Source organism: Blennius ocellaris, assembly GCF_963422515.1.
Source record: "Blennius ocellaris genome assembly, chromosome: 1".
Taxonomy (NCBI): Eukaryota; Metazoa; Chordata; class Actinopteri; order Blenniiformes; family Blenniidae; genus Blennius; species Blennius ocellaris.
Window position 1 is genome coordinate 11,741,816 of NC_137650.1, and position 17,965 is coordinate 11,759,780.

At 42.4% G+C, this 17,965-nt stretch overlaps 1 protein-coding gene across 1 annotated transcript in view; it reads right to left on the reverse strand.

Moving 5' to 3' along the window:
• Positions 1-17,965, reverse strand: part of cskl (c-src tyrosine kinase-like) — a gene marked incomplete at its 3' end in the record, with an annotated part of 53,907 nt that overhangs the window by 7,444 nt on the left and 28,498 nt on the right. Inside the window, exons 2-5 of the mRNA XM_080500407.1 lie at positions 15,499-15,582; positions 10,880-10,993; positions 9,660-9,772; positions 4,009-4,228 (exon numbers count right to left, since the gene is read on the reverse strand). Coding sequence (XP_080356533.1) covers positions 4,009-4,228; positions 9,660-9,772; positions 10,880-10,993; positions 15,499-15,513 — 462 coding nt within the window. The 5' untranslated portion in view covers positions 15,514-15,582. The remainder of the gene's footprint in view (positions 1-4,008; positions 4,229-9,659; positions 9,773-10,879; positions 10,994-15,498; positions 15,583-17,965) is intronic.

Here is a 17,965-nt window from a genome sequence, read left to right on the forward strand (position 1 = left end):
CAGAAAATTGGAGTCGATTTCTGCTCGTCGTGAAATCCCTTTGTGGATGTGGATTCTCTGCTTTGATGCTCCAAATGTGAAAGACGGGGGAGAAAGGTGTCTTCCTCGCAGCCGGTTGAGGTAACACGGGATCAAACGAGAAAAGAAAAAGCTCCGGCACCAAACAAAGCCATCGTTACACAACTGCAAAGCTGACAAGCAAAGGACTGCAGGTTCTCACTACGGCCACCAGGGGGCAGCGTGGTGAAGGGAGGGTGTGTGCCTGTTATTATACAGCAGTGAGCCTGACTGAAGTGGCCACACAGGTAAAATAACAACAAACACACCCATTCAGATCACATCCAGCATTCGTGCTCGATGCAGTTAATGCGCTGTAATGTCTGCTTTAAATGGAATTTAATTATTGCCGATTATGCAACCAAATGCAGTTGCTTAAATTGTATTTAAATGTATATGATTGTATTCAGAGTAGACAGCTATCGTAACCAAATGAAGATCTTCATTTGGTTCCCATGTCTGATTAACACAGACGGTAACACACAAGCACTGTCGCAGACTTGTAAATACCAAACAGAGCTTTCTTTGTTGATTTAATCACATGCTTTGCATCACTGTGGATGCGATGACTGACAGTAGGCAAGCCTGTTTCTGTCAGTGTGAGATTATGCATATAACGTGTAGGTAAAGCCTCCTGTGACCAATGAGAGCAGAGCAGACAGCCGGAAAAGCGTTCAAGAATGTGAGGAATCCTATCATAGGCCATTAGCGAGAAGGAGAGGACATGAGGGACTGCAGACGGGCTCCAGGATAAAGACGGAGAAATGGAGGGAGAGAACGACAGGACAGGAAGAGATTGAGATGGATAACAAAGGGAGGGCGGAAAGCAATATGCCAGGTAACCACTAGGGAGCAAGGCCAGGGACGGAGATATAGAGGAAGGGAGGTGGAGAGAGGAAGCGAAGGCAGGGCCGAGCATGGAGGGTGTGAACGAGAGAGGAGAGGTGAGGCGGAGAGAGAGAGAGAGAGAGAGAGAGAGATTGTGGGCGGCCGATAAGGCGAAGGCACAGGGGATGTGGATGGTCTCTGGGCCAGCTGGCGCATTCCCGGGGTCCACTTCCAGTCTCCCGCAAGGCAAAAAGATGAGGTCCAATTAAAAGCGCGATAGCCGCCAATCCGGCTCATCTTGTTATCCGACAGGATGAAAGGCCCTCTTGCCATCTCCCGTCCTCTCCGCTCTTCCCGCGCTCTGTCCTTCCTCTGAACCGCTTTTCAGATAACGGTCAGGGAGTCAGAGGATCAGACAGCATTGGCAAGGATGTGAGAACTACGTACTAGAGTCCGATTTTTTAGGGAAAAGTCCAGGGGAATACTCTGTGTGTGTGTGTGTGTGTGATTCCAAGCTTTCAGTGTTACATAATCATACTGATGCACGATTAATCACTGTATCGCTAGCTTGTCTTTAATATTTGGAAGGGATATTTTAATATTTCGTATGTGTAAAGGATAAATTAAAGCCAGGTCTTGATGATTTATTGATTCTGTATCACGCCGTCTCATGAGATTTAAAATATTTTCGTAATATGGATATTACGAAATAATAGATCATCAAGTCATGGTATAACTGCTTCTCTTGCAGGCTTTAAAAGCTGCGTGCACAGTAATTGTAGCTATTTATGAACTAACTGTAAACATGTTTTGAAAGCACCAGTAGACCTTCATTCATCACTGCTGAATTATTGATACCAAAGAGCCGACGACATTTGATTTTGTCTATACTTTACCATTTACAAAGGAAATCTGCAGCATGTGAGACAAGTTGCAGAGTAATAAGTATGTTTTACCAATAAAAGAGATTGAAAAAGCCATAAATGTCTCGATGCTTTATGTAATCTTTCTCCAAGGAGCTGAATCGTGGTAATATTTTGGCCCCAGCCAGAAATGTCTTTCTGCACAAATGGGTAATGGATAAGAGAAAATGATCAAACCATTTGAGATGACAACTTAAGTGAAAAAATAAGCAGCAGAAGATGAGCTTCTGGTAGCAGCACAGTGCTGCCTGATGAGCTAGCTCAATGAGCCGGTGTATGAAGGAGCTGTTAGCGCTGTAATCGAGTGATTCCCGCCTCCGGCTCCAGATCAACTGCAGGGGGAAATGCAGCGACACACAGTCGATGGAGAGAAAATACTGCAACGGCTCACCTAAAGCAAAGGAAGACTGCATCGACTTTCCCCAAATAATTCGCAACTTCTAGGGGCGTGTTGATGCGTCAATGGCAAACGAGGGAAGACTGCAACATTTCATGAGAAACAATAGAAAGTTCTACACCAGAGGTGTGCAAAATGTGGCCTGTGGGCCAACTGCAGCACACAGCGCAATTATTATCGACTCCACTTTCTCAGAACAATTTCCAAGAAAAAGATCAATACAAGTATACAGCGGGCAAAATAAGTATTGAACACATCACCATTTTTCTCAGTAAATATATTTCTCAAGGTGTTATTGGCCTGGAATTTTCACCAGATGTTGGCAACAACCCATGTAATCGACACAAACAAAGAAATCAATCCATAGATGTCCATCAATTAAGTTATGCATAATAACGTGAAATGTGACATGGGGGGGGAGTATTGAACACACGACGGAAGGTGAGGCGCAAAAAAGCCTGGAAAGCCAAGACACCAGCTGAAATCAATCAGTAATTAGAAAAGAACCCTGGATCCTATGGATAATGATAAAAAGATTATAGAATCACATTAAATAGCTACCGTTGACTGTCTTCTCAGAACAAGTTCCAAGAAAAACAATCAATACAGTATATATATTTCAATCTTGAAGATTTTTAATAAACAATGTTCAGTAATATTTAGATACCGAGTCTATAAAGGCAAATGACAAGACAGCTTGAACGACGACAATCTGGTGAGTTCTGAAAATGACAACACGTTGCATCAAATTAGCCTCAAAACCCAAAGCAAATATATTATTTGTGCCATAAAGAAACTGTAGTCACATATCAAGATATACTCGACTATCACTATATTGCCCAGCTGTTTATTCAACCCCACAGGGATTTTTTATGTGATTACTTTTGGCTCAATGAGGCCCCCCCCCTCGCAAACACATAGAAACCCATCTCTGACTGAACCAGAGACATTTTCTGTATCATATCAATTTAAAAAATTTTCTCACAAGTCCCTTCTCATTAAAACGGTTGTATATTGCCACCTACTTCCCAGCCATAAACAAAACTTTGTCTCATTTGTTAATCGACAAATGTAATATCAAGCATTCATCAGTATTTAAATTGTTAAGCTTAAATATGGCATGATATCTGGTGACCATGTATCGATTAACAACAAACACAAGTTGCAGGTTAAGTCTTAGACTTAACTCATCTTGGCTTCCTGTTTCAAAGACTTCTTTGGATGAAACCTCTGGGGATATATAACAACACATTATATATAATTAGATCTAATATTGGCAGACCTTTACTAATATAAATCTCAAGCTTTGTCATGCAAGACAAGCAGCAGATGGAAAAGCAAAGAGGGGAGCATTTCTAAATGATTAAAAAAAACAACCTAGCCATTAGTTTTGCGCTGATTTTCTTCTCGTTTTTCAAACAGCTTACTGAAAAAAACTAGTATCCTCTTTCCATCAGCGATTGTTTTTGAGAGAAGCACATGTCTAGGAGCCAACACCATAAGCCATCTCTGACTCTTTCTTTTTTATGTAAGAAGTATTTACGAGCGCATGAAAAACGAGTGACATTTATAGACAGTATCAGAGAGAGCGTGTAAATAAATAAGTTCTTCTTCTTTTGGGTTTTGCAAGAAAGGGAATTTTTCTGAATCAGCCTTTTTGTTCTTTCTACGATTATGCCTTATTGCACACGAGCCAACTGGCAATGAGTGACCAATTATCCTTTTGAGCTGCCATACTGAACACCAAGGGCAATGGGAATATTGAGGATATTATGTAATGGGGAAAAAAAACAAACAACCCACCTCCACCAGCTGCATGAGGTTCTCAAAGTACTCCTCCTCGTCGATGGTGAGCTTGCCGTTGTGGTAGATGATGCGGTAGTGCTCCACCTTGCCATCGCAGCTGACACATAAGGTGTAATCGCCGGGATAGTTGGTGCTCTCCCTCACCAAAAACAAACCCGTTTCCGGGGGATAGAGGAGCCGCTCGGCCTGCTCCCGGGTTATCTTCCCGTGAAACCAGCTAGAGGGAAGAAGAGGAGGAAAACAAGCGGTCAGAGCGGGGAAAGGAAAGAAAACTGATCAGGAGATTTACCACGAGCACATATAAACAGTAGTGGAGTTTCATCTGTGGGCAACAACACCACACGTCGCTTTTTCTTTTTCTTTTTTCACCCCCTAGAAAAGCACCGAGAATCAACACTAAGAGCGTAGGACAGGCCGACATCCTTCAACAGGCACAGGAAGAGCGCCATTGATTTTCATTCCCACCACAACTCATTTGCAACTTCAACCAAACAGAAGGATGCACTTCCACGTCTGGCAGCCTACCGCCTCGCTCTGAAATCAGAAGTGAATAACAAAACTAGGGCGTTGAGGGGAAGCCGGCAGCGGCACTTCCATTCTGCCGGGGTTCGTGAAGGGGCGGGGCCATCTCATCTTGGGGGAAGTCGGTGAGAAAAGTACCTGAACCCAAACAACAGGAAACACGGTGTGCGCGCGCACACGCGCGCGCACACACACACACACACACACACACACACACACACACACACACACACACACACACACACACACACACACACACACACACACACACACACACACACACACACACACACACACACACACACACACACACACACACACACACACACACACACACACACACACACACACACACACAGGGAGTCTGGGGGCAGAGTCGGAAACTGACACACAGGCACTGCAATAACAGGAAAATACTAAAAAAAAAAAAAAAAAAAGGCTCAAGTGAGTAGGATAGAACCGAGTCACCATTAACGAGGTCAGCGGGACTAAGATGGAGTGACCCTTCACAACACACTGTGGTTAAAGGAGGGAGAGAAAAATAACACTGTGGTTCCTCGTAAGCTGAAAAGCTGGTCAGAGTTCTGCTGGTTTTAATGTGCCCTGACACTTACTAAAGCTCTTGCTTCCTGATTTAGACACTAGCGGTGTAAGCCTGCTTCACACTCCCCATATGGCCTCGTGGACACATCTATAGGCTACTAATGGACGGATTAGATGGCCGTATCACACCGTCATCTGCTACTTCATAACCGCTGAAAGGAAAATTATGTAATCTTCTGAAAAAAGTAATAACACATTTCGCCGTGACATGTTGAATCACTCTAGAATCTCGTTCCTGCACAAAAGAAACGGCACTTGGTAGATCAAGAACGTACAAAAAAAAAAAGTATTTTTGTTGCCTTTAGTTAGTTGTTAAAAAGCGCTCGAACAATTACGTGAGGCGTCTGAACATCACATTAATTTACTGTCACTAATTTATGGATCAAAGTGCATCGCATGAATCTTACATGCAGTAAAACAAATTATTGCCTCAATTTTTTCAACTCTTGATTGTTTGTTAGCTTGATTTGTTTATCGAACCATGTTTTGTCATTCCTCATGGGTTTTTTTTCACCAAACACTAGACAATTACTGAAGATACGTGTATATAATTTTTTTTCCCCCAACCAATTCTAAAATGGCGCTTTTTCTCTTGTATCTACTCGGACCAACTCATCTCGCATTGCCTCGACTCTACTCGTCTCAGTTTCATTTGTTTTTTCATTGCAATACAGTACCAGCGTGGCGTGGGAGGAGTCGTCAGAGCTTTTCAAAGTCGTGCACAAGTAATCACAACCGATGCAATCTGTACCCCCTGATGGGGAGCGGACATGCGTTTCGAAGTGGAGTTACATGGATACTTGGATATCAACTCAAGGTATTAATATAAAAAAAAATTTGGATTGTTACGAACATGCTTCATTATCAAGATGTGTTTCACTGTCTGGTGTTTCGGTTTAATTGGTGGCCCTGTTAACTGGTGACTTCTGCCGCCAGCTGTTAGCAGCAGCTGATGTTATAATAAGACAAAGAAACGGCATGATGCTTTAAAAGTTAATGGAATGCAGTTAAACAGCGTTGGCCAGGAGAGCTACAGATCATCTGTGTACTCATGTGCCGGCCAATCAGCTGCATGCTGACTACCGACGTCAGTGTCCAAAATGCAATGGAAAAACCTAAAAGGCGAGGAGAGCCGAGTAGTGGTGGAAAAACGTCAAAAGACAACTTTTCCAAGCACACAGCATACATCTTTTATGAAACGGTTTACTTCATTCTCAACAAAAAAACTGAGTTTGAGATTTTATTTTAACATCTTTAAAGAAATCCTCAGGTCACGATACAGCTAAAATTAAAAAAAGACAACGAAATACACAAAAGTTGCCCTCGATAATAAGCATACACATAATATTAAAAACTGCGAAACTGATGTCTGAGTGAATATTAACAAAAGTGGATGCGATATGTTTCGGATTTGATCGACGCCCTCGGCAGCCAATGGGGCTGCGTGTGTTACACACCACGGCCAGTAGGAGGCCATCATCAAAGTGAGTGCAGCTGTTGGTGCAGAGACGAGCTACATAGCTATTCCTATTGGATGAAGAATTAGGAAACACCCTCCAGTCGAGGATGAGACATCAAAAGACGCACGCACCGTCCCCGGAGTATTCAGAGACCTTTGCAGACTGTAGATTTGTTTGACTAAATTTATTGTAGTGTGGGTTAAAGCTGGCTCATAAAAGTCACAGTGTTTTGTATTGTGGTTTTCTCTATTCAGCTGAATTGATGGTGACAAAAGCTAAAGAGCCACAGTAAGTCAGGAATTTATGATGCTAAAGGTCAAATTAACATTCAATTGTGGAAACGCACAGGGTGTCTTCCCCACATGTCGACCGGTCAATGAGCAGTAATTGTTGACTAAATTGATTTGGCGAGTTTTCCCCAAGGCTGCCTCCATCACTGCCTCCTCCTGCTCCTCGCTGCCCGAGCTCAGCCTCTTCAGACCGCAGGAGCTCCTGTGGCAAAGCCAGCCTAATACGGGTCGAGTTGATTAGATCAGTGCAGGCAGCTTCTCGGATGGACAGCAGCTCTTTAGCTCCCAGTAATCCAGGAACAGGCGCCAAGTGTGGACAGCTCCAGGAGGAGCACACTGGTCTCCTTGCTGAGCCACACTTCCTGCTGAGTCCCGAGGAAATCAACAGCAATTTTCAGAAATTACATCATTTCGACATGAAAGAACAGTCACAAAAATGTGGTAAACAACTCAACGGAGACATCATGGGAGGAGGAAGTTGCTGGCTTGTCTCTGGGGTGGCGTTGCCATGTTGGGGCAGATATTTGCCACACGGGGGCAGCAGATAGAGTTGGGTGCCATTGAGGCACTGCAGAGCATCAACTGGTCGGGGTGAGAGTAGCAACAAAAAGACCACAGCTGAAGCCTTATGTAACGCAGAGGAGAGGGAGAGGTCTCTTCTGAGACATCTGTTCGTGATTCATGACGGAATCAACAAGTCCCAGAGGGCTACAGCTAACGACTCCGGAGGACCGACTTCTGATTGCTCCCACTGCGCCGTGATTACAAAGGCAGCCGTGGAAACATGAAGCCAAAAAGTGAAACAATTCAACATATTCAAGAGCCTAATTATTAATTACAACAATGTCAAAACAATGGTAATGAGTAGCTGAGAAGTTGAGTCATTTTGTTGTGATTTCTTATTTGGAATTTGGTAAGAGGTGCTGTATACAGCTGGTAAAAGGATTGTATGTAATACAATTTTAGTGCACTGGGTGACAGTAGTGAGTCAGAGGTTTTGCCGTTAGCTGCACGTCAAATGTCTAATTCCTACATTTGTTATAATCTGTGGCTTCTTTTGTTGGACTAAATGCTGGAATTGCAATGAGTTGGAGCGACTCAATGCACCACCTGGTGGTAGAAAGTGGATTTGTCGTTGGTTGACTTGGTTAAATTTAGGCACTTCCTCTGCTACATTTCGCATTATTGTTTTGGTTGCTTTCGACTAATAATTCACAAAGTGACAGGACAGATTTTCAAACAAGTTTACGAAAAGGTTCGAGACACAAGAAAGCGCTTACTTACACATCTGGTGAACACATTTTATTCAAAATAAAACCAACTGCATTTGTGATTGTTAAGCTGGAATTTGATAGCTCAAAAAGCTTGGAAATTTCTAATAAACTAAAAGACAAAATAAGTTTAAAGTTGATATAATCAGTGAAAGGGAGACGTTTTACCAAGTGCTGTTTAACAAACACTTATTCATAGCTGCACAGAGCTAATTTAAAGTTGCCATCTGGCCTGCGACGTGCCACACACGGCAACAACATGCCAGAGCTGTGTGACACACTGACCAAGTTCAACGTGGTGTGGATAGACAGGATGAGAGGTGGCATCAGGAGAGGTTAAAGCTTTCAGCAGCAGCTGGTGGACCGAGACAAAGAGGGTCAAAAGGCCATTTAAATGTTTCCTCCCAACCAGACGTTAGTGTCATGCCGCCAACTGCAGGCCAGACAACACCTCTGAGCATTTGATGATCGATCCACTGGCCGATCACGTGATGTTTAGAGATCCCAAAGCGCCTTCACAGTGAGAACAGTTCAGGACAACAACAAAAGTTAATAATTCATAAAGAGGGCTTTCTGTGCTGCGATACAACTTTTAGAAAAGTCAGCAAACAAATGTTTCACATCAGTGCAAGTCTTATAACCACTTCTTACTTTCTGCTGATCTGTAATGTCTGAACACTTGTTCATCCTCTACAAATACTTTGGCAGGTCCCAGAGCTTTCAACATTGCAGAGCTATGTCCTGATACTGTAGCGGGAGCAGCGGCGAGGCTTCGCTGTCTCCGTCAATTTGCATATGCTTCTCGTTAGGATTTCCGCTATTTTTTTTTTCCTGCATAGCTGCAGTTTCAAAGCCACTGAAATGTCACTCAAACGTAGCACACAGCTGGGCCTGGCCTCCGTGGCAGTCAGACACAGACAACAGAAGATGCAGTAAAAAGGCAGAGATGGAGAGAAAGAGCCTCCACCTTTTGAAGCCAATGCTTCACTTCCCCTCGCTGCAGGGGACAGAAGCGAACGACGGGTGCAACAGCTTGTTTGCTCTTAAAGATGCAAAGCAAACGTGGCAGAGATGCACGACGACGGCAACAATCCTCTTCTCATTACTGCTGCATGTCATCAGGTTCTTGCACAACGCCAGACATGGTTTAAATATTGATTCAAAATGCTACATTTTTGCAGAGGAAGCACATTAAGTTCTACTTTGTTATTGTATTCATACTGTGTGTGTGTGCTTGTGTCCATAAAAAGTTTCAAGATCTCATAAAAATGGGGTAATGTATGTAAAAAATAAAAGGATTTTTATCTTTTCACTTAATTTTGTTGAATTGGTACTTTCATTAGTTTTGTTTTTACACAGTATCAACTTGACATTTTGTGATCATAAAGTTCCACATTTACAACGCTCTACACCCATTAAATCAACAAATATTCATGCAAAATCAAAAAGCAGAACACAACAGACCCACAAAACTGAACATCCACTGGTCGTCTGGTACTTACGGCATGAGACTAAGTTTCCCGCCTGACTTGACTCCTTCCCTTTTCTGCACATAGTTGGCTGGGATGGTGCCTTCCCGTCCCACCGTGTTCCTCGCTCTGTACCAGTTTGGGTCCTGGAAGAGAAAACGGCAAAACAAACTGCATTGTCACTCTATACATTAAAAAAAAAAACAAAGTATTGAGGCGTGACACCCCACGAAGGAGGAGAAAGGCAATGCCACAAACCAAAAGTATACCGTTGTAGTGAAAACAAAGTTTAACACCTCCACTTTCTGTGTGCAGTTTGCATGATCTTCCCGTGTGTGTGCAGGTTTTCCCCGAGTCCTGCTTTACCTACTGAAGTATTGCAGGGTGTTCCAAGGTGACTGTGGCTGAAGGCAGGGTGAGACCCTGCACACATCACCAGACCGTCATGAGACAACCAACAGATTGTTACCAGTTAACCGCACTGGTATTGGACCTGCACGCACACGGAAATCATGACTGCTCTTCATGCAAAGGCCCCAAAAGGCCCCCCGAGCGCAGACTTGAAACTGAGATATTTCTCACGTGAGACAAGATTGTTAACCAGTAAACTGCCATGCAGCCCGACTCCCTTTGACGGGTATTAAGTTCCAAACAAGGTGGTATTGTTCAAATGTTTGATTACGGTATTGGTGGGGTGGGGAAGAGCAGTCTGGACTGTTGATGACCAATATCTTCATTTGAAATCACAACAATTCAGTTGCTTTCAATTACTGATCTAGTAGTACTGGACTACAGTTCCGCACCCCAAAGCCAAAACCTGTAACTACTGTTTGGTGCATCAATTATTGAAGTTTAGCTAAAGTTAGTAACTAATGAAAACCCGCACCGTTTCATTGTATTTTAAAATAATCTAACTTTTTGGAAAAGGTGTTTTGTGACAACCTTTTTCATGGACATTTGAAATATAGTTGAGAATGCACTTCTTCACAATTGTGAATGGCACTCATTTGGCAGAAATGTGTGTATTTATACAAATAGTTCATATTTATAAAAAGCACTGCGGCAAATCCATGATAGTAAAGTAAACCTGATCCAAAATTTTAAAAAAGGCATCACCCCTAAATTGAAAGCCTTTAAATATTAGCCAAACCGATTTTTGGAGTAGTAACTTAAGTCGTATCAGAGCTGCCTTCAGGGTGCACGTACAATGTGACTTGTTTACAACAGTAATCCATAGAGCTCTTGTTGCTTACCCTGGTGACTCCGATGATGGTCAGTACATCTCCTTTACAGAAAGGCAGATCCTGTTCGTTGGCAGTCTGGAAGTTATACTTGGCGACACACTCCGTTCCAGTCGACCATGGCGCCTGCGTCACAGGACATAGAAAAGACCCCCACATGAACCACTGCCGGACCAGTTTGAATCGAACAAGGAACAACATGTATATGCATTTTTGTCCCTCACAAACACCGGAGTATGATTGATTAAGTGTTCATCCAGTTAGGCGACTAAAAAATGTACAACCAAGCAGAGTATCTCAAAATTTTTTAAAAGGCGGGGAGGCGGGAGATGCACAGCAGGTGTGGCACAGATTCCAGGCAACAATTTATTTCACTTGAGCTCTGCATGCTAACATCATCCACATCAAAGGCAGAGATTAACATGCCCCAAGGTGGTGACATGAATCTTGGCAAAAGGTTGACGAAGACTGCACTGCCTTACACAGAGGGAGCAGCAAATATTGAAGCGAAGCAAGTTTTCAGGCCAAGATGCCGGATTGCTTAACATAGAGAAAGGTCAGCACTGAATCGCCACGTCCCCCAAACAGGTCCTGTTGCACTGGTTTCAAGCCCCGTCAAGATGTGGTGCAGTGGTGGGAAATGTATTTTATTACACAACATTGTAATGTCAGAGTGAAGTACAATAGTATTGCTTTATGATTTTCTACTTTGGTGCATTTCTGTGAGTTGTTTCTTCTGTTAAGTCGCATCATCAACAGCGGTTTATGTAATTTAAATGTGCGCGCACAACGCATACAATGTCACGTAAAGCAGGTCGAAATGAGTCTGTTATTAACTTCACTAGTTTCTTTAATGGAAAGCAAAGCATATAGTTTATAATGCAATACTTGTGAATATCAGGTGCTATTTGCACTTATCTATACGTAAACTGTCAGGACCTCCTGTTTTTTTGTTGACCAAAAAACCCAATATTTACCAATCATAATGAAATATGTAGTAGTTTTACATATTGAATGATAAATAAGATAGGCAAAACAATTGTTTAATAAAGTCTCACACAGTCTTGTCTTTATTTCTGATGAGAATCAGTTTCAGGGAATCAGTTTCCTGTGACATCGTGATCACATGATCCGCTACACCTTCACCAGCCATCAATAGATTCCCTGTCGAACATTGACACGGTATCTTAACTAAACCTTTAGAGCTCAGCGTTGTAGTTGGATGTGTGTCGGGGAGGGAGGGGGGGGGTAAATGACAGAAGCATGACAGAGGCCCAGTGTATTCCGTCTCTAATGCTGGATCAGCACAGCGCTGTGATCAAATCAGTCACATCAGTGGGATGAAATGACAAAGCCGCGGCACAAAGCAGCAGGTGTGAGCGAGCGACGGGACACGGTCCTTGAACGAGCTGCGTGATTCAGAGTATGGGACTGAACGTGTGTGATCACACTCAGTCAACAGTAGATCTAATCCATGGCTGATTGCTGCTGCAGCAGGTTAGGAAAACACTGAAAATACTTAATTTGCCAGTGTAATTAATCTCCATTTATATATATATATATTTTTTTAATGACTTTTATGACTTTTATGACTTGATCCTTAGTAAAGTGGCATGGTGTAACGTTTAAGACAACAACTCGTACAAAGTATAAAAGAAAGAATCCCATCGTAAAACCATCGCAATCTTAAAATGCATCACGAGAAACATCCAGACTTGAAGCAGGAAAAAAAAGATCCATGAGTCATGGGACAATACTTCAAGTGTGGTTGGAGTTTAAGAGCTTCACTGCCTCTGGATACAAGCTACAGTTTAGGTGTGTGGTTCAGGATTTGAGCTGCGGTGTCTTCTCCATGTGGAGAAGTCTGTTTTGGGTGGGTGGGGTCTTTTCTTGATGTTTAATGCTTTGCTTCTACGTCTGCTGCCATTACTTTTTCCAAGGAAGGCCAGCAGCAGTTGGTTATGTTTTGGGTGGATTTATTCACTTGTTGCAGCACCTTTCCTGTCAGATGAAGTGCAGGTCCCATACTAGGTGGTGATGGGGGACGTTAATCTGGTAGGAGGAGGTCTGGACAGCACTGCTGAGGCCAACAAGCCCTTTTGTGAAAGAGAGGAGCTAAATAGACCTTGAAGGAGGTCATGAATGAAGACGTGTGTGGCCAGGTATTTAAAAGTGACCACATCACAACTGCTCCTCTCTGTCAATAGACAGAGGTTTGTGACCTCGACTCTTTCCTTAGTCCACACCCAACCAATCTGGTTTTCTCTGCACTGATGCAGAAGACATTTCCACTGTTCCAGTCCACCAGATCTTCACCTTTTGTCTGTACATGGAGATCAGTCCAACCGCAACTGTGCTGCCAGAAAGAAAAAACCCCAAAAAACTATATAATATCTTGGGTACAATGCAGAGCAATGAGTGATCAGGACAAAGTTCAGGACACAGTCCTGTGCGGCGCTGATTTTGAGAGTGAAGAGGAAGATGAGACGTGGTAGAACTTGATAAGACTGTGACCCGCTTGTCGAAATGTTGAAGCTCCAGGTGCACAAAAGAACATTCTTTCATCCAGCCGCAGTAGTTTGTGGACTGAAGGCTGCAGGGTGATTATATTAAAGCAAGAGGTGAAGTCAAAGAGAAGCAGTCAGACATAAATCTCTGCTGTCCATGTGGGTGAGAGCAGAATGAATGAGAGCAGACACTGCGTCAGACAGAGACGGGAGGACAACAGTAGTATGTCTAACCTTATGTTACAGGCAGGATGTACAGTATTATCCTACTCGAGTTTATCTCCCGAACTGCATTCATGTGTCTTTTCGAACGCTCATAAATGCACAATGCTGCATCAATGACCTTCTGTTCTCCAGAGTTTAACATGAGCAAGAGGTGAAGGCGCTGCCAGTCTGAACATCGCATCCCACAACATCATCTATAGAAATACACCATCTTTTCTGTGGGAGGATATTCTAATCCTTGTTCTAATAAATAATTTGGCTTGGGTACAATAATGTGGAAATGACTCAAATCAATGTGTCTCAACAGTCAGTGGTGCTGCAGCCTGTTCAGCTGTTACTCATGCTTCATTTTTGCGGAGCTTTAGCTCTCAGGGACTGTTGACCAGGTCACAGCGAGGACAGAAGGAGATTTGTTGGTGTTGAGCACTCCGACTCACAAAAGGTGCGGGTTTGACTCGATTCAAAGAAGATCTGATCTGGTGGAAGTTGGTGGAAGTTTGTTGTCAGACTTTTAAATGGCTCCACGCTGCCATTATTGAGGATAACGCAATTCAATTTAGAAAAAAACTATATATTCTTCTATTGTTGCTTTATAATTTGTCTGCACCAATATCAGAGAACTGTAATTATGTTTATTCAGGTTTACATGGTAAGAATGACGAAGACTCTGAATAGTGCAGAGCATATCCAAACAAAGCTCAGATAAGACGTCTGCATCGACCATATAAAGGATTTCACATTTATCTCAGCTGCTATTCACTAAAATATGTCTTGACTCGTCTCAATACAAATTGAATCAGGTCAACTGGACATCGGTCGCCTGTGTTGATGAACGTTTTGCTTCTAAGTGCTTTCATCAGTTTTTTTTTTCTTTTTTCTTAACATAAACTCTTGGTGGGTTCCCAACAAAGAGAAGATAAGTGACCTGAAGTGAGCCACTTGCACAGAAGAGCAAAACAAAAAACAAAAAAAAGGACCTTTTGAATACGTCAGTGAAATATCGATGCTGATATTTGTGTTAATTGAGTTTTTAAGTCTGCACACGTCTGCGACGCTGCGGTGACACGTGGCACAAACAAAGGGACCGAGGTTTAGTGTCAGTCTTGAAAACAGATCTATCAAATCGAATATGATAACGTTCTGACAAAAGCTTTGACAGATCAAAGAAGGCTGTTGTACAGTGCTGTCTTTAGAGCTCAGCTACACACAACAGTGACTCCTGAAGACAGCTGCTGATGGCAAAATATTAATCTCCAGCAGGGCCAGGAGCAGAGCTCCATCAACAATGAAAGCTATTAACACGTTACGTAAAAAAAAGGACCACACATTTAAAATGCTTTCTGTAGTTTCAGCAGATTATGACGTTATTCCACCAAACATATAACACTTGCTGGCATTATGATTTAATTCATTCCTTCACAAGTAAATTGAGCAGTTCAGCTCAAAAGAATGATATTAGATTACATTTCCAAAATGCAAATACAAAAGGAAAGTACATTTTTCCAACGGTTTAATTGAATCAGTGAAACTCCAATATAGTTTAGGTTTATTATACATAAAGTATATCAGGGATTCGTGTTATTGCTGTAAAATACTATTACAATAGCAACACAATGTTTTTTTCCATTTGTTTTGACCAGAGGCCATAATTAACACAAGCAACATTTCGATAACGCTTGAAACATTTTAGTTTATGTTTTCAGTACAGAAATAACCGATAAAACAATGACAATTACATTCCAATGTTATAAGATGCTCATGCAGTTGTACACCGTTTATCAGTTTTTTTCTGATTGACGATATTATACTCCAGTCGGAAGCTGAAGCTGCACATTCAGAAAATGAATTGGTCTTGTTAGTTTTAAGGAAGGAAAAACCAAAACAAAAAGTCCAACTTACGTGAATCCCAGACATGATGATGGGAGTTGGGCAGCAGGTGTCCTCAGGCAGGTGACGGTCACTTATGAGCTAGTACCATCAGAGCTGAAACGCACACAAAAAAGAGGCGTCAGAAACACAACCGATTTGAATAACACGCGGACAAAGTGTGAATTTACTGCAAGCATGTTCCTGTCCCCAGACAACCGGTCAGCACCAAGTTCCATTATACGTTAAAGACCCATCTTCTATGAGCCGTTCATCCTTCAAATTGTCTGTGAGACATTAGCACCTTGCAAATAAAGGACAAGTAATGCGGAGTTTCGTGAAACAGAAGTGAATAAAGCCAGAGTTGTCCTCTGCAATGGTGTGTTGCATACAGCAACATTTGGGACACATTTGCAGTTAAGTTTTCACAAGGCCCGCACATTATAATGTATATCTGCAAGCTACAATACAATATTATCACAACAAGGTATATGTGCTATATAGTGTGCTCTATTATTATCATTAATACAAGACCCTACGGTGCCATAATTGCACTGTTTTGATTCAGTTTGCAAATTATGGCCTTTTATTATCAAGGATATTCAGTTAATACCCAACTTTTACAGCTCCAGGCGAGAAGCATCAGGCGACACTTTGCCGTACGACTGTATAGTGCAGGTTAAGGATTTTTTTTTTTATACATGAAGATGGGATGCCATTTTCAGACTTTGAACCACATCGCGCCTCCCATGCTGCATCAGGCTTTTCATATTATAAGATATTATTGTTTCCAGCAGTTGGCATCTGTATGCAATAAAAATCATATCTCGTTTGGTAGTTTCCAACAGTTACACTCAAGGTTGTACACACGTTTATTTTGTAATTTCTCTATATTACACTCGCATTCACTGTGGTTCTACGGAGCCGTTTTCAAAAGGTGAAGCATTTTTTTTACCATCAACACACTTCATGCTTGGACAAGGTATCCCTCGAACTGCTCCATCATCTTTGAAAACCACTGGTTTCGGCAATTTGACAATAAATACCTTCTTGAGCTCCTGAAGCCATGCTGCTGTACCTTACCACCTGCTGATCTCTCCCCTTTGTTCACCCGACGGCTTTAAATGGTGGTTTCCTTTAGCACACAATCAAACTCTCTTTTTAACAGCGGCGGGCAGCTGTTCAGCTTTTTTTTTTTTTTTTTTTTTACAGCTTATTGCTAAGCGAAGATCTCATGGTAATTCCTTTTGTTCACCTGAAGAAGACTAACCGACAGGCAATGGTGCAGTGTAATGTCTGGCTCATCCTAGCACAAAGCTGCACTCACACACCTTCAGTATTACATTAACCATGGACAGTTCTTGAATCGACAAGCAGACGGGAAATTGGAAATACTCATTGAACACCACAGCACAAATCAGAACTATAAGGACTCTCAATGGGTGGAACAGCAGAAAGAAAAGAAAGGAAAAGAATCTGATCCAACAGCGACGTGTCAGTGTGTCTCTGCAAACAGGATAATAAATGCAGACACACGTACATGCTGCTTCGGCAGACTGCTGGAGGATGTGAAGGTAAAATCACAAGAAATTGTTTTTATACCTTGCAAATTTCTCCCAAAACACAATTCCCAGCGTTCTGATGCAGTGGAGAGGAGCAAATGTCACAAAACTTCACAAGTGAAACATCAATCACAGCAAGAGGGCATTTATCTCGAGCAGCAAGCTGAAAATGAAAAAAAAAAAAAAAACGGAACATGGTTTCCACATTAACATACGTGTGTGTTCTTCTCTGAATGAAAGCCATTCGAGGCAAATCTAATTCAGTTTTCAGTTTTCAGCATTTAACAGAGCCGATTCCCGAGATACGGTGAATATCGTCTCCCCTCATCCGTCCTCCCAATTTCTCGTCTTGCGTTATTTCCTTTAACAAATGAAGTTAGCCCCTGATAAAAGCCTCCTTTATCTCAGGTCCGACGATGTGGTACCGTAAACAAGAAGGCTGCTCTTTGATACGAGCCAACTGTGTTGCGCATCTTGCTTCTGCGGCCATTTACTAGTCTTTTAAAGGTGACCTTGATGCTGTGACAGAGAGGCGCGAGTGAGAGAGACAGACGGATGAGTGCAGAGAGAGAGAGAGTGAGAGAGATTGGGGGAAGAATGAGAAGGAATGAACTAAAAGGTGTTCAGCTCCATCTCGAGTTTGCTCCTAAACAGAGCTGATGTATGGCTTGTATGGAGGATTGTGAGTGTTGACATATTTGGGTAAATCCATTTATACTGTGCTGGTCTTGCTCGGACACCATGTGTGCCTAAATAACTCGTATGTGTTCGTGGTCTAGTGTGTCGGGGGGGGAAAAAAACAAACAGAAAAAGCGGCTCCATAAATACAATGAGACCTTTTCTGTTCCAACACAATGACCAATGAGAGGCGGCGTGCTGCAACCCAAAATCCTATATACACTCCAAAATCAGACACACTTCAGGGAATGGCCTCGTCG